Source organism: Anomaloglossus baeobatrachus, chromosome 6 (genome assembly GCF_048569485.1).
Source record: "Anomaloglossus baeobatrachus isolate aAnoBae1 chromosome 6, aAnoBae1.hap1, whole genome shotgun sequence".
Classification (NCBI taxonomy): domain Eukaryota; kingdom Metazoa; phylum Chordata; class Amphibia; order Anura; family Aromobatidae; genus Anomaloglossus; species Anomaloglossus baeobatrachus.
The window spans coordinates 453100270-453125286 of record NC_134358.1 but is presented as its reverse complement, the minus strand read 5'-3'; the positions used below and the strand labels follow the sequence as shown (position 1 = coordinate 453125286).

Below are 25017 nucleotides of genomic sequence, written 5' to 3'. Positions count from 1 at the left end.
ACAATTGGGACGTCCAAAAGCTGTCCCTGGGTGGGTAAAATAATACCTCGTAATAGAGCCGTAAAACGGCCCTTTCCTACAGGTGGACAACCGCCGCCTGAAGGACTCGTCTACCTAGGCTGGCATCCGCCGAAGCATAGGTATGCACCTGATAGTGTTTGGTGAAAGTGTGCAGGCTCGACCAGGTAGCCGCCTGGCACACCTGCTGAGCCGTAGCCTGGTGCCGCAAAGCCCAGGACGCACCCACGGCTCTGGTAGAATGGGCCTTCAGCCCTGAGGGAACCGGAAGTCCAGAAGAACGGTAGGCTTCGAGAATTGGTTCCTTGATCCACCGAGCCAGGGTGGATTTGGAAGCCTGTGACCCCTTACGCTGACCAGCGACAAGGACAAAGAGTGCATCCGAGCGGCGCAGGGGCGCCGTACGGGAAATGTAGATTCTGAGCGCTCTCACCAGATCTAACAAATGCAAATCCCTTTCACATTGATGAACTGGATGAGGACAAAAAGAAGGTAAGGAGATATCCTGATTGAGATGAAAGGTGGATACCACCTTAGGAAGAAATTCCGGAACCGGGCGCAGCACCACCTTGTCCTGGTGAAACACCAGGAAAGGAGCCTTGCATGACAGCGCTGCTAGCTCAGACACTCTCCGAAGTGATGTGACTGCTACTAGGAAGACCACCTTCTGCGAAAGGCGAGAAAGAGAAATATCCTTCAAAGGCTCGAAAGGTGGCTTCTGAAGGGCCATCAGAACCCTGTTCAGATCCCAGGGTTCTAACGGCCGCCTGTAAGGAGGGACTATGTGACAAACCCCCTGCAGGAACGTGCGTACCTGAGAAAGCCTGGCAAGACGCTTCTGAAAGAACACAGAGAGCGCTGAGACTTGTCCCTTAAGGGAGCCGAGCGACAAACCTTTTTCCAATCCTGATTGAAGAAAGGAAAGAAAAGTGGGCAAGGCAAATGGCCAGGGAGAAAACCCCTGATCAGAGCACCAAGATAAGAATATCTTCCACGTCCTGTGGTAGATCTTGGCAGACGTTGGTTTCCTGGCCTGTCTCATAGTGGCAATGACCTCTTGAGATAACCCTGAAGACGCTAGGATCCAGGACTCAATGGCCACACAGTCAGGTTGAGGGCCGCAGAATTCAGATGGAAAAACGGCCCTTGAGACAGTAAGTCTGGTCGGTCTGGTAGTGCCCACGGTTGGCCCACCGTGAGATGCCACAGATCCGGGTACCACGACCTCCTCGGCCAGTCTGGAGCGACGAGAATGGCGCGGCGGCAGTCGGACCTGATCTTGCGTAACACTCTGGGCAACAGTGCCAGAGGTGGAAACACATAAGGGAGTTGAAACTGCGACCAATCCTGAACTAAGGCATCTGCCGCCAGAGCTCTGTGATCGTGAGACCGTGCCATGAATGCCGGGACCTTGTTGTTGTGCCGGGACGCCATTAGGTCGACGTCCGGCATCCCCCAGCGGCAACAGATCTCCTGAAACACGTCCGGGTGAAGGGACCATTCCCCTGCGTCCATGCCCTGGCGACTGAGAAAGTCTGCTTCCCAGTTTTCTACGCCCGGGATGTGAACTGCGGATATGGTGGAGGCCGTGGCTTCCACCCACATCAAAATCCGCCGGACTTCCTGGAAGGCTTGCCGACTGCGTGTTCCGCCTTGGTGGTTGATGTAAGCCACCGCTGTGGAGTTGTCCGACTGAATTCGGATCTGCTTGCCTTCCAGCCACTGCTGGAACGCTTTTAGGGCAAGATACACTGCCCTGACCTCCAGAACATTGATCTGAAGGGAGGACTCTTGCTGAGTCCACGTACCCTGAGCCCTGTGGTGGAGAAAGACTGCTCCCCACCCTGACAGACTCGCGTCCGTCGTGACCACCGCCCAGGATGGGAGTAGGAAGGATTTCCCCTTCGACAATGAAGTGGGAAGAAGCCACCACCGAAGGGAAGCTTTGGCTGCCTGAGAGAGGGAGACGTTCCTGTCGAGGGACGTCGACTTCCTGTCCCATTTGCGTAGGATGTCCCATTGAAGAGGACGCAGGTGAAACTGCGCGAAAGGGACTGCCTCCATTGCTGCCACCATCTTAACTAGGAAGTGCATGAGGCGCCTCAAGGGGTGTGACTGACCTTGAAGGAGAGATTGCAACCCTGTCTGCAGTGACCGCTGTTTGTTCAGCGGAAGCATCACCATCGCTGAGAGGGTATGAAACTCCATGCCAAGATATGTCAGCGATTGGGCCGGTGTCAGATTTGACTTTGGAAAATTGATGATCCACCCGAAACTCTGGAGAGTCTCCAGAGTAGCGTTGAGGCTGTGTTGGCATGCCTCTTGAGAGGGTGCCTTGACAAGCAGATCGTCTAAGTAAGGGATCACCGAGTGTCCCTGAGAGTGGAGGACCGCTACTACTGTAGCCATGACCTTGGTGAAAACCCGTGGGGCTGTCGCCAGGCCGAAAGGCAGTGCCAGGAACTGAAGGTGTTCGTCTCCTATGGCGAAGCGCAGGAAGCGCTGATGCTCTGGAGCAATCGGTACGTGGAGATAAGCATCTTTGATATCGATCGATGCAAGGAAATCTCCTTGGGACATTGAGGCGATGACGGAGCGGAGGGATTCCATCCGGAACCGCCTGGTTTTTACGTGTTTGTTGAGCAGTTTTAGGTCCAGGACAGGACGGAAAGACCCGTCCTTCTTTGGAACCACAAACAAGTTGGAGTAAAAACCGTGACCCTGTTGCTGAAAAGGAACCGGGACCACCACTCCTTCTGCCTTCAGAGTGCCCACCGCCTGCAGAAGAGCATCGGCTCGCTCGGGAGGCGGAGAGGTTCTGAAGAATCGAGTCGGAGGACGAGAGCTGAACTCTATCCTGTAACCGTGAGACAGAATGTCTCTCACCCAACGGTCTTTTACCTGTGTCAGCCAGGTGTCGCAAAAGCGGGAGAGCCTGCCACCGACCGAGGATGCGGTGTGAGGAGGCCGAAAGTCATGAGGAAGCCGCCTTGGTAGCGGTACCTCCGGCGGTCTTTTTAGGACGTGACTTAGACCGCCATGAATCGGAGTTCCTCTGATCCTTCTGAGGCCTTTTGGACGAGGAGAATTGGGACCTGCCCGCGCCCCGAAAGGACCGAAACCTCGACTGTCCCCTCCTCTGTTGGGGTATGTTTGGTTTGGCCTGGGGTAAGGATGTGTCCTTTCCCTTGGATTGTTTGATGATTTCATCCAATCGCTCACCAAACAAGCGGTCGCCAGAAAATGGCAAACTGGTTAAGCACTTTTTGGAAGCAGAATCTACCTTCCATTCCCGTAGCCACAAGGCCCTGCGTATTGCCACTGAATTGTCGGATGCAACCGCCGTACGGCTCGCAGAGTCCAGGACAGCATTAATAGCGTAGGACGCAAATGCCGACGTCTGAGAGGTTAAGGACGCCACTTGCGGAGCAGACGTACGTGTGACTGCGTCAATTTGCGCTTGACCCGCTGAGATAGCTTGGAGTGCCCATACGGCTGCGAATGCTGGAGCAAAAGACGCGCCGATAGCTTCATAGATGGATTTCAACCAGAGCTCCATCTGTCTGTCAGTGGCATCTTTGAGTGAAGCCCCATCTTCCACTGCAACTATGGATCTAGCCGCCAGTCTGGAGATTGGAGGATCCACCTTGGGACACTGAGCCCAGCCCTTGACAACGTCAGGGGGGAAGGGATAACGTGTATCCTTAAGGCGCTTGGAAAAACGTTTATCTGGACAAGCTCGGTGTTTCTGGACTGCCTCTCTGAAGTCAGAGTGGTCCAGAAACATACTCGTTGTACGCTTGGGAAACCTGAAACGGAATTTCTCCTGCTGAGAAGCTGACTCCTCCACTGGAGGAGCTGAGGGAGAAATATCCAACATTTGATTGATGGACGCGATAAGATCATTCACTATGGCGTCCCCATCAGGAGTATCTAGGTTGAGAGCGGCCTCAGGATCAGAATCCTGATCAGCTACCTCCGCTTCATCATACAGAGAGTCCTCCCGCTGAGACCCTGAACAATGTGATGATGTCGAGGGAATTTCCCAGCGAGCTCGCTTAGGCGGTCTGGGGCTGCGGTCCGTGTCAGAGACCTCACCCTGGGATCTATGAGACACCCCGGGAGCACATTGTTGTTCCAACTGAGGGGGACCAGGGTGCAATGATTCAACAGTGCCCATGGTCTGAGATACCGGTCTGGACTGCAAGGCTTCTAGTATCCTAGCCATAGTCTCAGAAAGTCTATCAGTAAAAACTGCAAACTCCGTCCCCATCACCTGGACAGTGTTAACAGGTGGTTCCCCCTGGGCCACCCTTAGCAGAGGCTCCGGCTGAGAAAGTGCCACAGGGGCCGAGCATTGCACACAATGAGGGTCGGTGGAACCTGCCGGTAGTATAGCCGTACATGCGGCACAGGCAGCATAGTAAGCCTGTGCTTTGGCACCCTTGCTTTTTGCGGACGACATGCTGTTGTCTCCTCTGAGCAATCCAGGAGGGTATATAGCCAAAAATCAACAGTGCGACCATAAAGTGTAAAGTATAGCCTATAAGCATATAAATCTATATGTACACTTCTGCACTAGTGGGGCCAGCACCTCAGGTGCTGCTTACCGCCCACTCAAAGCGGTTGTGTGATCACCAGAATCCCTGCCTGGGTCTCCCAGAGCTTGTCTCCCCTCTCCAGCGTCAGAAGAGCTGACAGGAATGGCTGCCGGCGTCCTGTGGAGAGGAGGGGGCCGTGGGCGTGCCCTAGAAAGTGCGGGAATCTGGTGTCCCACTGTGCTCAGTGAGGGGGGTGGAGGATGCAAAGTATGCTCCAGCCCTCAGCGCTGACGTCCTGTGCAGCGTCCCGCCCTTCCCCTGACTGGCAGGCCTGGAGGCGGGAAAAAAGTGAGACTAGGCCGCAAAAGCCGGGGACTAAAGTTATAAGCGCGGCCGGCGTATAAGCGCGGTCGGCGCGGTAGTCCCTGGCGCACTAACACTCCCAGCCGCGCTGCAGTGTGAAATGGCAGCGCGCGGTCAGCGCGGTAGTCCCCAGTAAACTAACACACCCAGCCACGCTGCAGTGTGTGATGGCACAAGCGCGGTCAGCGCTGCGGTCCCCGGCGCACTAACACACCCAGCAATGCTGCAGTGTTTCTGTGCGCGGTCCCCACGGGGACACAGAGTACCTCAAAGTAGCAGGGCCTTGTCCCTGACGATACTCGGCTCCTTGTCCAGCAGAGTCCCCAGGGGCTGTGGATGGAGCACGGTCTCAGTGCCTGGAGACCGATTAGGATCCCACTTCACCCAGAGCCCTAAAGGGATCGGGAAGGAAAACAGCATGTGGGCTCCAGCCTCCGTACCCGCAATGGATACCTCAACCTTAACAACACCGCCGACAAGAGTGGGGTGAGAAGGGAGCATGCTGGGGGCCCTGTTATGGGCCCTCTTTTCTTCCATCCGACATAGTCAGCAGCTGCTGCTGACTAAGATGTGGAGCTATGCGTGGATGTCAGCCTCCTTCGCACAAAGCATGTAAACTGGGGAGCCCGTGATGCACGGGGGGTGTATAGGCAGAAGGGGAGGGGCTTTACACTTTTAAGTGTAATACTTTGTGTGGCCTCCGGAGGCAGAAGCTATACACCCAATTGTCTGGGTCTCCCAATGGAGCGACAAAGAAAAGAAGATTTGCCAAGACCTGTAATAGATCTTGGCGGACGTTGGCTTCCTGGCCTGTCTCATGGTGGCAATGACATCCTGAGATAAACCTGAAGACGCTAGGAGCCAGGACTCAATGGCCACACAGTCAGGTTGAGGGCCACAGAATTCAGATGGAAAAACGGGCCTTGTGACAGCAAGTCTGGGCGGTCTGGAAGCGCCCACGGTTGACCCACCGTGCGATGCCACAGATCCGGGTACCACGACCGCCTCGGCCAGTCTGGAGCGATGAGAATGGCGCGACGGCAGTCGGACCTGATCTTGCGTAACACTCTGGGCAGCATCGCCAGAGGAGGAAACACATAAGGCAGTCGAAACTGCAACCAATCCTGAACTAACGCGTCCGCCGCCAGAGCTCTGTGATCCTGAGACCGTGCCATGAATGCCGGGACTTTGTTGTTGTGCCGTGACGCCATGAGATCGACGTCCGGCGTTCCCCAGCGGCGACAGATCTCTCGAAACACTTCTGGGTGCAGAGACCATTCCCCCGCATCCATGCCCTGACGACTGAGAAAATCTGCTTCCCAGTTTTCTACGCCCGGGATGTGAACCGCGGAGATGGTGGAGGCTGTGGCTTCCACCCACTGCAGAATCCGCCGGACTTCCTGGAAGGCTTGACGACTGCGAGTGCCGCCTTGGTGGTTGATGTATGCGACGGCAGTGGCGTTGTCCGACTGGATACGGATCTGCCTGCCCTCCAGCCACCGATGGAAAGCCAATAGGGCTAGATACACTGCCCTTATCTCCAGAATATTGATCTGAAGGGATGACTCTATCGGAGTCCAGGTTCCCTGAGCCCTGTGGTGGAGAAAAACCGCTCCCCACCCTGACAGGCTCACGTCCGTGGTGACCACAGCCCAGGTTGGGGGTAGGAAGGATTTTCCCTGCGATAGAGAAATGGGAAGGAGCCACCACTGAAGTGACGTCTTGGTTGCAAGGGAAAGAGAGACGTTCCTGTCGAGGGAAGCCGACCTCCTGTCCCATTTGCGGAGAATGTCCCATTGGAGTGGCCGTAGATGGAATTGCGCGAACGGCACCGCCTCCATAGCTGCCACCATCTTCCCCAGGAAGTGCATGAGGCGCCTTAACTGGTGTGACTGACTCCGAAGAAGTGATTGCACCCCTGCCTGCAGAGAAAGCTGTTTGTCCCGCGGTAGCTTGACTACCGCTGGTTGTGTATGAAACTCCATCCCGAGGTAAGTCAGTGATTGGGTCGGTGTCAACTTGGATTTCGGGAAGTTGATGATCCACCCGAACTGCTGGAGAGTCGCCAGAGCGACGGTAAGGCTTTGTTGACACGCCACCCGAGAAGGGGCCCTGACTAGGAGATCGTCTAAGTAGGGGATCACCGAGTGGCCCTGAGAGTGCAGGACCGCCACGACGGATGCCATGACTTTGGTGAAAACCCGTGGGGCTGTCGCCAGGCCGAAAGGCAATGCCACGAACTGAAGGTGTTCGTCCCCGATGGCGAAACGCAAGAAACGTTGATGTTCGGGTGCGATCGGCACGTGGAGATAAGCATCCTTGATGTCGATCGATGCTAGGAAGTCTCCTTGTGACATCGAGGCGATGACCGAGTGGAGAGATTTCATCCGAAACCGTCTGGTTCTGGTGGTAGCTTGAGGTCCAGAACGGGACGGAATGATCCGTCCTTTTTTGGCACCACGAACAAGTTGGAGTAAAAGCCGCGACCACGTTCCTGAAGGGGAACGGGGATCACAACTCCTTCTGTCTTCAGAGCGTCCACTGCCTGAAAAAGTGCGTCGGCCTGAGCGGGGGGCGGAGAGGTTCTGAAGAAACGAGCCGCAGGACGAGAGCTGAACTCTATCCTGTAACCGTGAGACAGAATGTCTCTCACCCATCGGTCTTGAACATGTGGCCACCAGGCGTCGCCAAAGCGGGAGAGCCTGCCACCGACCAAGGATGCGGCTAGGGGAGGCCGAGAGTCATGAGGAGGCCTTCTTGGAGGCAGTGCCTCCTGCGGCCTTTTGGGGGCGTGACTTGGACCGCCACGCATAGGAGTTCCTCTGGCCTTTCTCCGGCCTGCTGGACGAAGAGGATTGGGGCTTGGCGGAGGGACGAAAGGACCGAAACCTCGATTGTATTTTTCGTTGCTGAGGTCTCTTAGGTTTGGACTGGGGTAAGGAGGAGTCCTTTCCCTTGGATTCCTTAATAATCTCATCCAATCGTTCGCCAAACAAACGGTCGCCAGAAAACGGTAAACCGGTTAAGAACCTCTTGGAGGCAGAGTCTGCCTTCCATTCACGCAGCCACATGGCCCTGCGGACTGCCACAGAGTTAGCGGATGCTACAGCTGTACGGCTAGCAGAGTCCAGGACTGCGTTCATGGCGTAGGATGAAAAGGCTGACGCTTGAGAGGTCAAAGACGCAACTTGCGGAGCAGAATTACGTGTGACAGCATTAATCTCAGCCAGACGAGCCGAGATAGCTTGGAGTGCCCACACGGCTGCAAAGGCCGGGGCAAAAGACGCGCCCGTGGCCTCATAGATGGACTTCACCAGGAGCTCTATCTGCCTGTCAGTGGCATCCTTTAGCGATGAGCCATCTGCAACCGATACCACGGATCTAGCCGCCAATCTTGAGACTGGAGGATCCACCTTGGGACAGTGAGCCCAACCCTTAACAACTTCAGATGGGAAGGGGTAACGCGTGTCAGTGAGGTGCTTAGTAAAGCGCTTATCCGGGACCGCTCTGGGCTTCTGGACAGCGTCTCTGAAGTTAGAGTGATCGAAAAACGCACTGCGTGTACGTTTGGGGAACCGAAACTTGTGTTTCTCCTGCTGAGACGCCGACTCCTCTACAGTAGGAGGCGGGGGAAAGAGATCCAACACCTGGTTGATGGACGAGATAAGATCATTCACTAAGGCGTCCCCTTCAGGTGTATCAAGGTTAAGGGCGACGTCAGGGTCAGAGCCCTGAGCTGCGACGTCCGCCTCGTCCTCCAGAGAGTCCTCAAGCTGGGAACCCGAGCAGCGTGAAGAAGTCGGGGAAGATTCCCAGCGAGCCCGCTTAGCCGGTCTAGGACTGCGGTCCGGGCAGGAGTCCTCCGCCTGAGACCTAGGGGCCAACCTGGGAGCGCGCTGCGGCGCGGACCGAGAGGGGCCTGGAGGCGACGAGCCAACAGGGGCCGGGGCCTGTGAAAGGACCGGTCTGGACTGCAAAGCTTCTAGCAGCTTGGCAGACCATTTGTCCATAGACTGAGCCATGGATTGTGAAAGTGACTCAGAGAGTTTCTCAGCAAAAGAGGCGAACTCTGTCCCTGCCGCCTGGACAGGGGGAGCAGGGGGGTCTACATGAGCCGAGGGGCCCACTAGTGACCGAGGCTCCGGCTGAGCAAGCGAAACAGGGGCCGAGCATTGCTCACAGTGAGGGTAGGTGGAACCCGCAGGTAACATAGCCCCACAAGAGGTACAGGCCGCAAAAAAACCCTGTGCCTTAACAGTTTTGCTCCTTGTGGACGACATGCTGTTGTCTCCTAGGAGAGTTATCACTGAGGGTATATGGGAAAAAAGGGGTATACAGCCCGACCGAACAGATATATGTATATATACGTATCTATTCCGGCACCCTAGGGAAACCAGCACCGGGTGACCGGTGTGGCTTACCGACCGCTAACAAGCGGAGTGTGTCCTCCAGATTCCCTGCCTTAGGTCCCCCGGAGCTGCAGAGCTGTTCACTGAGAATCCTCCACCGGCAGAATGCCAAAAAATGGCTGCCGGAGCTCTCAGGGGAGGAGTGGAGCCGTGGGCGGCACCAGGAAAGTGCGGGAATCTGGGGTCCCCACAGTGATCAGTGAGGGGGGAGGAAAACATGCAGGATGCTCCAGCCCTCACATCCGACATCAGGTCGGTAATCCCACCCTTACCCCTGACAGGCAGGCCCGGGGGCGGGATTTTTGCGACTAGGCCGCGATGAAGCCGGGGACTAAATTTGAGACCGCGCCCGACAAGCAGGCACGGTCGGCGCGGAAGTCCACCGGCCTTCTCAATTCAGCAGCTGCCGCAGCTTCAGCTTCCGGGAAGAAGGTGCACTCCCTGCACAGTCCCCAATGGGGACACAGAGTACCTTTGAGTTGCAGGGCCCGGTCCCTGAGGTTGAATAGGCTCCGGTCCGGCAGGTTCCCACAGGGGCTGCGGAGGGAGCACGGTCCCAGTAAATGGATGACCGCTTAGGATCCCACTTCTCCCAGAGCCGCTAAGGGATGGTGAAGGAGACGGCATGTGGCTCCAGCCTTTGTACCCGCAATGGGTACTTCAACCTTAACAACACCGCCGACGTAGTGGGGTGAGAAGGGAACATGCCGGGGGCCCCGTGGGGGCCCTCTTTCTTCCAACCGACATAACTAATATGAGAATGCATGAGTGGATGTGTGCCTCCTTCCACACAAAGCATAAAACTGAGGAGCCCGTGATCCACGGGAGGGTGTATAGGCAGAGGGAAGGGGTTACACTTTTTAAAGTGTAATACTTTGTGTGGCCTCCGGAGGCAGAAGCTATACACCCAATTGTCTGGGTCTCTCAATGGAGCGACAAAGAAAAGACATTTTGGACAACTTTCTGGGAACAGTTTGGTGAATACCCTTTTCTGTTGCAGCAAGAAACTGTACTAGAAAGGTGCATAAAGACATGGTTGGATGTTGAGGAACCTGAATGGACTGCAGAATCCTAACCTCACAGACATTGGACAATTTTGGGATGAATTGAAATAACAAATTGCAAAAAAATTATCAAGATTTGACATATGTTCTTTTGGCAGAATGAGCACAAATTCCTTCAGATAAGATAAAGATGAGCAGAGGTTGTAAGCCTATGACACACGGCATGAAAATCGGACCGAGTGGTGTGCGATAAAACATTGCATTCCACTCGGCCCAATATTAACCTATGTGTCAGCACCCATGAGGGATTATTTTCTCGGCCCCAATCGGACCAAGAAAACAATCGCAGCATGCTGTGACTGTAATGCGAGACTCTTTCTCTCGCACCCATTCAAGTCTATGGGGAGAGAGAAGGATCGCACTGCACTCAAGAATGGCAATAGCTGGCTACGGAGGAGAGAGGGAGATAAATCCCTCCCTCTCCTCCGTGCTGGCCCGCCCCTCCTCAGTGTCTGCCCGTCTCCCGCAGCTGAAGTCCGATCGCATGATCGAACCTCAGTCACAGTGACACTCGCATGACACTCGGCTCTACTGTACTGCCAGCGTGAGCCAAGTATCATGCGAGGATCACATAAGTCCCCGTGTGGTCCCGGCCTAAAAGTCGCAATCAGAAGTGTCCTTTCAGTACTGAGGTCAAGGTGAAGATTTATTAAAAAATGTGTCTGGCACAAAACGAGCAAATAACCTCCTGCACAAACATTAATTTGTCTCAGATCCCACGAGATGTCAGGAGAAAACAGATAAACCATGTGGAGCATTTCACAGCGATGTTAAAGCCGTTGTGCTCTTACCTTGCTGGATGTGGACTTCGATGAAGATTTTTTCCCAGGATTGTAGTCCCCTTCATTTTCAGAATCAGATGTTTTCCTTTTTTTGCCTCTTCCTTTTGCTGTTAAAAGATAAACATTACATTTACAGAGCATTGGTGAGGACAATATAGCCCAGCTACCAGTCACAGGTTTCATATACAAGATATAAGTTGCATAAAAAGCTGCTTTCCCAAATGCCAATCATATCATTAAACCAGCAGCCTAGTATTGATGGGGCCCCATCATGTTGCCAAAACTGCTCTGATCCATCTAGAAATGTAACATGGTTCTGCTATTCCCTTCCTGGTACAAGTCACTCATTCGGCAGGAGTACACTCACTAGTTTCAGTTTACAGATGACGTGGATGTTTAGAGGCAGGTCCCGGGGATAGATTATTTTTAAAGGCAGGTTCACATTCACAATATATCATGGCTATTTTTATTGAAATGTCTTCAAATTTCGGTTGGGATCAGATATTTTCTTTTTCCATTTAAACTCATGAGTGAAATCAGACAGTAAAGTGGACACTGTGTAAACTATAGTGTTAAACATGACATTCTGCATTTAATCAGGGCAACTTGTCCCGATTTTCTGTTACACATTAATTCACAGATAACAGCAGCGGGCCTTTCCCTGGATACTTGCCTTTGGGTGTTGTAGTTTTCTTTGGGGTTCCAAACTCCAAGTCAGAGTCTGAATTCACAAAAGCATCAGACTTCTTTGGCTTTGGCGGTCGTTTTTGTTTTGGGGTTCCATCTGAAGAGGATTTTGCTGCAAATGTAAAAGAGTTAAAGTTTCATTTCTAGACCACAGGGAAGGATTTAGTTGTATTGCCTGATACACTGATCTCCATGAAATCAGGAAGCCTCAATTCCATTAGATCCTTCCCTGATCCACAATACACTGAGCGTGGAGAACACTGACATCTAGAGGTGATGTAATGCTAAGCAAACACTCACAAACTGGCAGAAAATCATTTCTTTTTTGCACTTTAAAAATATTTTTCTCGTCCAATTCACAGAGAAAAACAAGTCAGCTCCTATCCAGGAGAGAAAGAAAAGTCCAACACCTGCAAAATGAGTGAAATAGTTAACACTTAACTTTAATGGTTCTCTGTAGACATAGGTGTGATAGAAAAGCTATAACAGATGGGGAAAAGTAGACAATGGTCTATGGTTTTCAAGCAGACAACCCTACTCTTAAATATGTCCACTGGTCATGATAAAGAGCAGAGCAGGGTTGTCTGCTTGAAACACGTAGACCGTTGTCTACTTTTCTCCATGTTTTTATACCTTTTATCACCCCCATGTTTATGGAGAACCATTAAAGAAGGGAATTTTGTTTACTTACCGTAAATTCCTTTTCTTCTAGCTCCTATTGTGAGACCCAGACAATTGGGTGTATAGCTTCTGCCTCCGGAGGCCACACAAAGTATTACACTTTAAAAAGTGTAACCCCTCCCCTCTGCCTATACACCCTCCCGTGCACCACGGGCTCCTCAGTTTTGGTGCAAAAGCAGGAAGGAGGAAACTTATAAATTGGTCTAAGGTAAATTCAATCCGAAGGATGTTCGGAGAACTGAAAACCATGAACCAAAAGAACAATTCAACATGAACAACATGTGTACACAAAAGAACAACAGCCCGAAGGGAACAGGGGCGGGTGCTGGGTCTCCCAATAGGAGCTAGAAGAAAAGGAATTAACGGTAAGTAAACAAAATTCCCTTCTTTGTCGCTCCATTGGGAGACCCAGACAATTGGGACGTCCAAAAGCAGTCCCTGGGTGGGTAAAAGAATACCTCGATAAAAAGAGCCGAAAACGACCCCCTCTTACAGGTGGGCAACCGCCGCCTGAAGGACTCGCCTACCTAGACTGGCGTCTGCCGAAGCATAGGTATGCACCTGATAGTGTTTCGTGAAAGTGTGCAGACTAGACCAGGTAGCTGCCTGACACACCTGCTGAGCCGTAGCCCGGTGCCGCAATGCCCAGGACGCACCCACGGCTCTGGTAGAATGGGCTTTCAACCCTGAAGGAAGTGGAAGCCCAGAAGAACGGTAGGCTTCAAGAATCGGTTCCTTGATCCATCGAGCCAAGGTTGACTTGGAAGCCTGCGAACCCTTACGCTGGCCAGCGACAAGGACAAAGAGCGCATCTGAACGGCGCAGGGGCGCCGTGCGAGACACGTAGAGCCGGAGTGCTCTCACCAAATCTAACGAGTGCAAATCCTTTTCACATTGGTGAACTGGATGAGGGCAAAATGAAGGTAAGGAGATATCCTGATTGAGATGAAAAGGGGATACCACCTTAGGGAGAAATTCCGGGACCGGACGTAGAACCACCTTGTCCTGGTGAAAAACCAGGAAGGGGGCTTTGCATGACAGCGCTGCCAGCTCCGACACTCTACGGAGCGATGTAACTGCCACTAGAAATGCCACCTTCTGCGAAAGGCGTGATAAAGAGACCTCCCGCAGCGGCTTGAAAGGTGGTTTCTGAAGAGCCGTTAGCACCCTGTTAAGGTCCCAGGGTTCCAGCGGACACTTGTAAGGTGGGACTATGTGGCAAACTCCCTGCAGGAACGTGCGGACCTGCGGAAGCCTGGCTAGACGCTTTTGAAAAAATACGGAAAGCGCCGATACTTGTCCCTTGAGAGAGCCGAGAGACAAACCCTTGTCCATTCCGGATTGAAGGAATGAAAGAAAAGTGGGTAAGGCAAAGGGCCAGGGAGTAAAACCCTTATCAGAGCACCAGGATAAGAAGATCCTCCAAGACCTGTGATAGATCTTGGCGGACGTTGGTTTCCTGGCCTGTCTCATAGTGGCAATGACATCTTGAGATAACCATGAGGACGCTAGGAGCCAGGACTCAATGGCCACACAGTCAGGTTGAGGGCCGCAGAATTCAGATGGAAAAACGGCCCTTGAGACAGCAAGTCTGGGCGGTCTGGGAGCGCCCACGGTTGACCCACCGTGAGATGCCACAGATCCGGGTACCACGACCGTCTCGGCCAATCTGGAGCGACGAGAATGGCGCGACGACAGTCGGACCTGATTTTGCGCAGCACTCTGGGCAGCATCGCCAGAGGAGGAAATACATAGGGCAGTCGAAACTGCGACCAATCCTGAACTAATGCGTCCGCCGCCAGAGCTCTGTCATCTTGAGACCGGGCCATGAATGCCGGGACTTTGTTGTTGCCCTGTCGGCTGAGAAAATCTGCTTCCCAGTTTTCTACGCCCGGGATGTGAACTGCGGAAATGGTGGAAGCTGTGGCTTCCACCCACTGCAGAATTCGTCGGACTTCCTGGAAGGCTTGACGACTGCGAGTGCCGCCTTGGTGGTTGATGTATGCGACGGCCGTGGCGTTGTCCGACTGGATCCGGATCTGCCTGCCCTCCAGCCACCGATGAAAGGCCAATAGGGCTAGATACACTGCCCTTATCTCCAGAATATTGATCTGAAGGGATGACTCTATCGGAGTCCAGGTTCCCTGAGCCCTGTGGTGGAGAAAAACCGCCCCCCACCCTGACAGGCTCGCGTCCGTCGTGACCACAGCCCAGGTGGGGGGTAGGAAGGATTTTCCCTGCGACAGAGAGTTGGGAAGGAGCCACCACTGAAGTGACGTCTTGGTTGCAAGGGAAAGAGAGACGTTCCTGTCGAGTGAAGTCGACCTCCTGTCCCATTTGCGGAGAATGTCCCACTGGAGTGGCCGCAGATGGAATTGTGCGAAGGGCACTGCCTCCATCGCTGCCACCATCTTCCCCAGGAAGTGCATGAGGCGCCTCAAGGGGTGTGACTGACCCCGAAGAAGAGATTGCACCCCTGCCTGCAGAGAAAGCTGTTTGTCCAGCGGTAGCATGACTACTGCTGACTGAGTATGAAACTCCATCCCAAGGTACGTCAGTGATTGGGTCGGTGTCAACTTGGATTTTGGGAAGTTGATGATCCATCCGAACTGCTGGAGAGTCGCCAGAGCGACGGAAAGGCTGTTTTGACACACCAACTGAGAGGGTGCCCTGACCAGAAGATCGTCTAAGTAGGGAATCACCGAGTGGCCCTGAGAGTGTAGGACCGCCACAACAGATGCCATGACCTTGGTGAACACCCGTGGGGCTGTCGCCAGGCCGAAAGGCAATGTCACGAACTGAAGGTGTTCGTCCCCGATGGCGAAACGCAAAAAGCGTTGATGTTCGGGTGCGATCGGCACATGGAGATAAGCATCCTTGATGTCGATCGATGCTAGGAAGTCTCCTTGTGACATCGAAGCGATGACAGAGCGGAGAGATTCCATCCGAAACCGTCTGGTGCTCACATGTCTGTTGAGTAGTTTGAGGTCCAGAACGGGACGGAACGAGCCGTCCTTCTTTGGCACCACAAACAAGTTGGAGTAAAAGCCGCGACCATGTTCCTGGAGGGGAACAGGGATCACAACTCCTTCTGTCTTCAGAGCGTTCACCGCCTGAAAAAGTGCATCGGCTCGCTCGGGGGGCGGAGATGTTCTGAAGAAACGAGTCGGGGGACGAGAGCTGAACTCTATCCTGTAACCGTGAGACAGAATGTCTCTCACCCATCGGTCTTGAACCTGTGGCCACCAGGCGTCGCAAAAGCGGGAGAGCCTGCCACCGACCGAGGATGCGGTTCGGGGATGCCGAGAGTCATGAGGAGGCCGCCTTGGAAGCAGTGCCTCCTGCGGCCTTTTGGGGGCGTGACTTAGCCCGCCACGCATAGGAGTTCCTCTGGCCTTTCTCCGGCCTGCTGGACGAAGAGGATTGGGGCTTGGCGGAGGGACGAAAGGACCGAAACCTCGATTGTATTTTTCGTTGCTGAGGTCTCTTTGGTTTGGACTGGGGTAAGGAGGAGTCTTTTCCCTTGGATTCCTTAATAATCTCATCCAAACGTTCACCAAACAAGCGGTCGCCAGCAAACGGCAAACCGGTTAAGAACCTCTTGGAAGCCGAGTCTGCCTTCCATTCGCGCAGCCACATGGCCCTGCGGACTGCCACAGAGTTAGCGGATGCCACCGCTGTACGGCTAGCAGAGTCTAAAACTGCGTTCATGGCGTAGGAAGAAAAAGCTGACGCCTGAGAAGTCAAAGACGCAACCTGCGGAGCAGAATTACGTGTAACCGCATTAATCTCAGCCAGACAAGCTGAGATAGCTTGTAGTGCCCACACGGCTGCAAAGGCCGGGGCAAAAGACGCGCCCGTGGCTTCATAGATGGATTTCACCAGGAGCTCTATCTGCCTGTCAGTGGCATCCTTTAGTGATGATCCATCTGCAACCGATACCACAGATCTAGCCGCCAATCTAGAGACTGGGGGATCCACCTTGGGACATTGAGCCCAACCCTTAACAACGTCAGAAGGGAAGGGGTAACGTGTGTCAGTAAGGCGCTTAGTAAAGCGCTTGTCCGGAACCGCTCTGGGCTTCTGGACAGCATCTCTGAAGTTAGAGTGATCGAAAAACGCACTCCGTGTACGTTTAGGGAACCGAAACTGGTGCTTCTCCTGCTGAGAAGTCGACTCCTCTACAGGTGGCGGCGGGGGAGAGATATCTAACACCTGGTTGATGGACGAGATAAGATCATTTACTATGGCGTCCCCTTCAGGTGTATCAAGATTGAGGGCAACGTCAGTGTCAGAGCCCTGAGCTGCGACGTCCGCCTCGTCCTCCAGAGAGTCCTCACGCTGGGAACCCGAGCAGCGTGAAGAAGTCGGGGAAGATTCCCAGCGGGCCCGCTTAGCCGGTCTGGGACTGTGGTCCGGGCTGGAGTCCTCCACGTGAGAACTAGGGCCCCCCCTGGGAACGTGCTGCGGCGCGGGCAGAGAGGGTCCTGGAGGTGAAGATCCAACAGGGCCCGGGGCCTGTATAGGGACCGGTCTGGACTGCAAAGCTTCAAGCAGCTTGGCAGACCATTTGTCCATAGACTGAGCCATGGATTGTGAGAGTGACTCAGAGTTTTTCAGCCAAAACTGCAAACTCTGTCCCCGCCGCCTGGACAGGGGGAGCAAGGGGTTCTACCTGAGCCGAGGGGCCCACTAGTGACCGAGGCTCCGGTTGCGAAAGCAAAACAGGGGTTGAGCATTGCTCACAGTGAGGGTAGGTGGAACCCGCAGGTAACTTAGCCGCACAAGAGGTACAGGTCGCAAAATAACCCTGTGCCTTGGCACCCTTGCTCCTTGTGGACGACATTCTGTTGTCTCCTAGGAGAGTGATCACTGAGGGTATATGGGAAGGGTATACAGCCCGACCGAACAGAAATATATAAATATATATAGTATCTATTCCGGCACCCTAAGGGGACCAGCACCGGGTGACCGGTGTGGCTTACCGACCGCTAAAAAGCGGAGTGTGTGTCCTCCAGATTCCCTGCCTTAGGTCTCCCAGCGTTGCAGAGCTCTTTCCAGGAAATCCTCCACAGGCAGAATGCCAAAGAAATGGCTGCCGGAGTTCTCAGGGGAGGAGTGGAGCCGTGGGCGGCGTTAGAAAAGTGCGGGAATCTGGAGTCCCCACAGTGATCAGTGAGGGGGGGAGGAAACATACAGGATGCTCCGGCCCTCACAGCCGACGTCAGGTCGGCAGTCCCGCCCTTATCCCTGATAGACAGGCCCGGGGGCGGGAGTTTTGCTACTAGGCCGCAATTGAAGCCGGGGACTAAATTTAATACCGCGGCCGACAAACAGGCGCGGTCGGCGCGGAAGTCCGCCGGCCGTCACAAATAAGCAGCTGCTGCAGCGTCCGGGATGAAGGCGCTCCATGCACATCCCCCATGGGTATATAGAGCACCTTAGTGATGCAGGGCCCGGTCCCTGAGGATAAATAAACTCCTGTCCGACAGATTCCCACAGGGGCTGCGGAGGGAGCACGGTCCCAGTGACTGGATGACCGCTCAGGATCCCACTTCTCCCAGAGCCGCTAAGGGATGGTGAAGGAGACGGCATGAGGCTCCTGCCTTTGTACCCACAATGGGTACCTCAACCTTAACAGCACCGCCGACGTAGTGGGGTGAGAAGGGAACATGCCGGGGGCCCCGTGGGGGCCCACTTTTCTTCCAACCGATATAACTAAAATGAGATGATGAGTGAATGTGTGCCTCCTTCCACACAAAGCATAAAACTGAGGAGCCCGTGATGCACGGGAGGGTGTATAGGCAGAGGGGAGGGGTTACACTTTTTAAAGTGTAATACTTTGTGTGGCCTCCGGAGGCAGAAGCTATACACCCAATTGTCTGGGTCTCCCAATGGAGCGACAAAGAAGTTAACATTTTAACTATTTCACTCATTTTACAGATGCTGGATTCTCCTTTCTATTTTTGATTGAGCTACCACTTAGATGGCGGCCCAGACCCTCCATGCACTGCACCCCTATTACCCCGGTGTCTGGTGAGCTGGTTTTGTATTCTTACCTCTGCTCCTATCCTGGGGACTATAGCTTAAATTCACATGTGCAAATTCATTACAAAAAATAAAGGAAAGGGGCACATGTAGGGATTTGTGGTGGGATTGTATTGTTCTGTATGTTGTGTCCAGTGATTGTGAGCATGTTCTTTAATTCTGTTTTTCTGGCACAAACGGTCTTGGTTCACATAACACCAGACACTGCAGTGCTCTAGCTGTGCACCACAATAAGGCTGTGCACTCTTTTGATGGGATCGGTTTGATTATGGTGATGAGACCTGACTCAAACTCTGATCAGCTTGGGCCGAGTGTCATTGACTGTGATCCGATTCTCTCACATGGAAGACTCAGAGCACAGGTGAGGAGAAGATGGAGAACCTACCTTCTCCATAATCTGTGTCTACGTAAATTGGATTGCATTCGCATGACATCCAAACGCAGTCCGATGTTTCACACGCACCCATAGACTTGAATGATGTGATTTTTTTCTTATGCTGAATCGGCGTGAGAAGTGAGAAAAAAATGCAGATCTGCACTGCCCCATAATAAACAGTGGACCAAGTGTCATCCGATAAAACACTCGTCTGAGTTATACGCTCATGTGAGTGAACCCTGCTACAAAAAAAAATGCCAGGTATGAGGGAGAAAAAGAAGGGAATTTTGTTTACTTACCGTAAATTCCTTTTCTTCTAGCTCCAATTGGGAGACCCAGACAATTGGGTGTATAGGCTATGCCTCCGGAGGCCGCACAAAGTACTACACTAAAAGTGTAAAGCCCCTCCCCTTCTGCCTATACACCCCCCGTGCTCCCACGGGCTCCTCAGTTTTGGTGCAAAAGCAAGAAGGAGGAAAAAAATTATAAACTGGTTTAAAGTAAATTCAATCCGAAGGAATATCGGAGAACTGAAACCATTCAACATGAACAACATGTGTACACAAAAAAACAGGGGCGGGTGCTGGGTCTCCCAATTGGAGCTAGAAGAAAAGGAATTTACGGTAAGTAAACAAAATTCCCTTCTTCTTTGTCGCTCCATTGGGAGACCCAGACAATTGGGACGTCCAAAAGCAGTCCCTGGGTGGGTAAATAATACCTCAAAATAGAGCCGTAACGGCTCCGTCCTACAGGTGGGCAACCGCCGCCTGAAGGACTCGCCTACCTAGGCTGGCATGTGCCGAAGCATAGGTATGCACCTGAAAGTGTTTCGTGAAAGTGTGCAGGCTCGACCAGGTAGCCGTCTGACACACCTGCTGAGCCGTAGCCTGGTGCCTCAAAGCCAAGGACGCACCCACGGCTCTGGTAGAATGGGCCTTCAGCCCTGAGGGAACCGGAAGCCCAGCAGAACGGTAAGCTTCGAGAATTGGTTCCTTGATCCACCGAGCCAGGGTTGATTTGGAAGCCTGTGACCCTTTACGCTGGCCAGCGACAAGGACAAAGAGTGCATCCGAGCGGCGCAGGGGCGCCGTACGAGAAATGTAGAGTCTGAGTGCTCTCACCAGATCTAACAAGTGCAAATCCTTTTCACATTGGTGAACTGGATGAGGACAAAAAGAGGGTAAGGAGATATCCTGATTGAGATGAAAGGGGGATACCACCTTAGGGAGAAATTCCGGAACCGGACGCAGAACCACCTTGTCCTGGTGAAACACCAGGAAGGGGGCTTTGCATGACAGAGCTGCCAGCTCAGACACTCTCCGAAGTGAAGTGACTGCTACTAGGAAAACCACTTTCTGCGAAAGGCGTGCGAGAGAAATATCCCTCATTGGCTCGAACGGTGGTTTCTGAAGAACCATCAGCACCCTGTTCAGATCCCAGGGTTCCAACGGACGTTTGTAAGGAGGAACGATGTGACAAACCCCCTGCAGAAACGTGCGTACCTGTGGAAGTCTGGCCAGGCGCTTCTGAAAAAACACAGAGAGCGCAGAGACTTGTCCCTTAAGGGAGCCGAGTGACAAACCCTTTTCCAATCCGGACTGAAGAAAAGACAGGAAAGTGGGCAAGGTAAATGGCCAGGGAGAAAAACCCCGAGCAGAGCACCACGACAGGAATATTTTCCACGTCCTGTGGTAAATCTTGGCGGACGTTGGTTTCCTAGCCTGTCTCATAGTGGCAATGACCTCTTGAGATAACCCTGAAGACGCTAAGATCCAGGACTCAATGGCCACACAGTCAGGTTGAGGGCCGCAGAATTCAGATGGAAAAACGGCCCTTGAGACAGCAAGTCTGGTCGGTCTGGTAGTGCCCACGTTTGGCCGACCGTGAGATGCCACAGATCCGGGTACCACGACCTCCTCGGCCAGTCTGGGGCGACGAGGATGGCGCGGCGGCAGTCGGCCCTGATCTTGCGTAACACTCTGGGCAACAGTGCCAGCGGAGGAAACACATAAGGGAATTGAAACTGCGACCAATCTTGAACTAAGGCGTCTGCCGCTAGAGCTCTGTGATCGTGAGAACGTGCCATGAATGCCGTGACCTTGTTGTTGTGCCGGGACGCCATTAGGTCGACGTCCGGCATCCCCCAGCGGCAACAGATCTCCTGAAACACGTCCGGGTGTAGGGACCATTCCCCTGCGTCCATGCCCTGGCGACTGAGAAAATCTGCTTCCCAGTTTTCCACGCCTGGGATGTGAACTGCGGAGATGGTGGAGGCCGTGGCTTCCACCCACATCAAAATCCGCCGGACTTCCTGGAAGGCTTGCCGACTGCGTGTTCCTCCTTGGTGGTTGATGTAAGCCACCGCTGTGGAGTTGTCCGACTGAATTCGGATCTGCTTGCCTTCCAGCCACTGCTGGAACGCTTTCTGGGCAAGATACACTGCCCGTATGTCCAGAACGTTGATCTGAAGTGAGGACTCTTGCTGGGTCCACGTACCCTGAGCCCTGTGGTGGAGAAAGACTGCTCCCCACCCTTACAGACTCGCGTCCGTCGTGACCACCGCCCAGGATGGGGGTAGGAAGGATTTCCCCTTCGATAATGAAGTGGGAAGAAGCCACCACCGAAGGGAAGCTTTGGTTGCCTGAGAGAGGGAGACGTTCCTGTCGAGGGACGTCGGCTTCCTGTCCCATTTGCGTAGGATGTCCCATTGAAGAGGACGCAGGTGAAACTGCGCGAAAGGGACTGCCTCCATTGCTGCCACCATCTTCCCCAGGAAGTGCATGAGGCGCCTCAAGGGGTGTGACTGACCTTGAAGGAGAGATTGCACCCCCGTCTGTAGTGAACGCTGCTTGTTCAGCGGAAGCTTCACTATCGCTGAGAGGGTATGAAACTCCATGCCAAGATATGTCAGCGATTGGGCCGGTGTCAGATTTGACTTTGGAAAATTGATGATCCACCCGAAACTCTGGAGAGTCTCCAGAGTAGCGGTGAGGCTGTGCTGGCATGCCTCTTGAGAGGGAGCCTTGACCAGCAGATCGTCTAAGTAAGGGATCACTGAGTGTCCCTGAGAGTGGAGGACCGCGACTACTGTAGCCATGACCTTGGTGAAAACCCGTGGGGCTGTCGCCAGGCCGAACGGCAGTGCCACGAACTGAAGGTGTTCGTCTCCTATGGCGAAGCGCAGAAAGCGCTGATGCTCTGGAGCAATCGGAACGTGGAGATAAGCATCTTTGATATCGATCGATGCAAGGAAATCTCCTTGGGACATTGAGGCGATGACGGAGCGGAGGGATTCCATCCGGAACCGCCTGGTCTTTACGTGTTTGTTGAGCAGTTTTAGGTCCAGGACAGGACGGAAAGACCCGTCCTTCTTTGGAACCACGAACAAGTTGGAGTAAAAACCGTGACCCTGTTGCTGAAGAGGAACAGGGACCACCACTCCTTCTGCCTTCAGAGTGCCCAGCGCCTGCAGAAGAGCATCGGCTCGCTCGGGAGGCGGAGATGTCCTGAAGAATCGAGTTGGAGGATGAGAGCTGAACTCTATCCTGTAACCGTGAGACAGAATGTCTCTCACCCAACGGTCTTTTACCTGTGGCAGCCAGGTGTCGCAAAAGCAGGAGAGCCTGCCACCGACCGAGGATGCGGTGTGAAGCGGCCGTAAGTCATGAGGAAGCCGCCTTGGTAGCGGCACCTCCGGCGGTCTTTTTAGGGCGTGACTTAGACCGCCATGAATCGGAGTTCCTCTGATCCTTCTGAGGCCTTTTGGACGAGGAGAATTGGGACCTGCCCGCACCCCGAAAGGACCGAAACCTCGACTGTCCCCTCCTCTGTTGGGGTAAGTTTGGTTTGGCCTGGGGTAAGGATGTTTCCTTTCCCTTGGATTGCTTGATGATTTCATCCAATCTCTCACCAAACAAACGGTCGCCAGAAAAAGGCAAACCGGTTAAGCACTTTTTGGAAGCCGAATCTGCCTTCCATTCCCGCAGCCACAAGGCCCTGCGTATTGCAACCGAATTGTCGGCTGCAACCGCCGTACGGCTCGCAGAATCCAGGACAGCATTAATAGCGTAAGACGCAAATGCCGACGTTTGAGATGTTATGGAAGCCACTTGCGGCGCAGACGTACGTGTGAGTGCGTCAATTTGCGCTTGACCCGCTGAGATAGCTTGGAGTGCCCATACGGCTGCAAATGCTGGAGCAAAAGACGCGCCGATAGCTTCATAGATGGATTTCAACCAGAGCTCCATCTGTCTGTCAGTGGCATCCTTGAGTGAAGCCCCATCTTCAACTGCCACTATGGATCTAGCCGCCAGTCTGGAGATTGGAGGATCCACCTTGGGACACTGAGTCCAGCCCTTGACCACGTCAGGGGGGAAGGGATAACGTGTATCCTTAAGGCGCTTAGAAAAACGCTTATCTGGACAAGCCCGGTGTTTCTGGACTGCCTCTCTGAAGTCAGAGTGGTCCAGAAACATACTCGTTGTACGCTTGGGGAACCTGAAACGGAATTTCTCCTGCTGAGAAGCTGACTCCTCTACTGGAGGAGCTGAGGGAGAAATATCCAACATTTGATTTATGGACGCGATAAGATCATTCACTATGGCGTCCCCATCAGGAGTATCAAGGTTGAGAGCGGCCTCAGGATCAGAATCCTGATCAGCTACCTCCGCTTCATCATACAGAGAGTCCTCCCGCTGAGACCCTGAACAATGCGATGATGTTGAGGGAATTTCCCAGCGAGCTCGCTTAGGTGGTCTGGGACTGCGGTCCGTGTCAGAGACCTCACCCTGGGATCTATGAGACACCCCGGGAGGACATGGTTGTTCCAACTGAGGGGAACCAGGGGGCAATGATTCCACAGTGCCCATGGTCTGAGATACCGGTCTGGACTGCAAAGCTTCTAGTATCTTAGCCATAGTCTCAGACAGCCTTTCAGTAAAAACTGTAAACTCCGTCCCTGTCACCTGGACAGTGTTAGCAGGTGGTTCCCCCTGGGCCACCCTTAGCAGAGGCTCCGGCTGAGTAAGTGCCACAGGGGCCGAGCAGTGCACACAATGAGGGTCAGTGGAACCTGCCGGTAGTGAAGCCGTACATGCGCCGCAGGCAGCATAGTAAGCCTGTGTTTTGGCACCCCTGCTTCTTGTGGGCGCCATGCTGTTATCTCCCCTGAGCAACCCAGGAGGGTATATAGCCAAAAATCAACCGTGCACTATACAGTGTAAAGTATAGCCTATAATCATATAATCTATAAGTACACTTCTGCACAAGTGGGGCCAGCACCAGAGGTGCTGCTTACCGGCCGCTCAAAGCGGTTGTGTGGCCACCAGAATCCCTGCCTGGGTCTCCCAGAGCTTGTCTCCCCTCTCCAGCGTCAGAAGAGCTGACAGGAATGGCTGCCGGCGTCCTGAGGAGAGGAGGGGGCCGTGGGCGTGCCCTAGAAAGTGCGGGAAACTGGTGCCCCACTGTGCACAGTGAGGGGGGTGGAGTATGCAAAGCATGCTCCAGCCCTCAGTGCTGACATTCTGTACAGCGTCCCGCCCTTCCCCTGACTGGCAGGCCTGGGGGCGGGAAGAGAATGAGACTAGGCCGCAAAAGCCGGGGACTAGAGTTATAAGCGCGGCCGCCGTATAAGCGCGGTCGGCGCGGATGTCCCCGGCGCACCAACAGTCCCAGCCGCGCCGCATGTATAACAATGGCAGCGGTGGTCAGCGCGGTAGTCCCCAATACACTACACACCCAGCCACGCTGCAGCGTGTGATGGCACAATTGCGGTCAGCGCCACGGTCCCCGGCGCACTAACACACCCAGCAATGCTGGAGTGTTTCTGTGCGCGGTCCCCACGGGGACACAGAGTACCTCAAAGTAGCAGGGCCATGTCCCTGACGATACTCGGCTCCATTATCCAGCAGAGTCCCCAGGGGCTGTGGATGGAGCACGGTCTCAGTGCCTGGAGACCGATTAGGATCCCACTTCACCCAGAGCCCTAAATGGGATGGGGAAGGAAAACAGCATGTGGGCTCCAGCCTCCGTACCCGCAATGGATACCTC

General features: G+C 53.8%; 1 protein-coding gene across 1 annotated transcript in view; it reads right to left on the bottom strand.

The window, feature by feature from the left end:
- TOP2B (DNA topoisomerase II beta) overlaps positions 1-25017 on the bottom strand; it is a 163833-nt gene that overhangs the window by 2871 nt on the left and 135945 nt on the right. The window contains exons 35-36 of the mRNA XM_075315280.1: positions 11851-11976; positions 11187-11284 (exon numbers count right to left, since the gene is read on the bottom strand). Coding sequence (XP_075171395.1) covers positions 11187-11284; positions 11851-11976 — 224 coding nt within the window. The remainder of the gene's footprint in view (positions 1-11186; positions 11285-11850; positions 11977-25017) is intronic.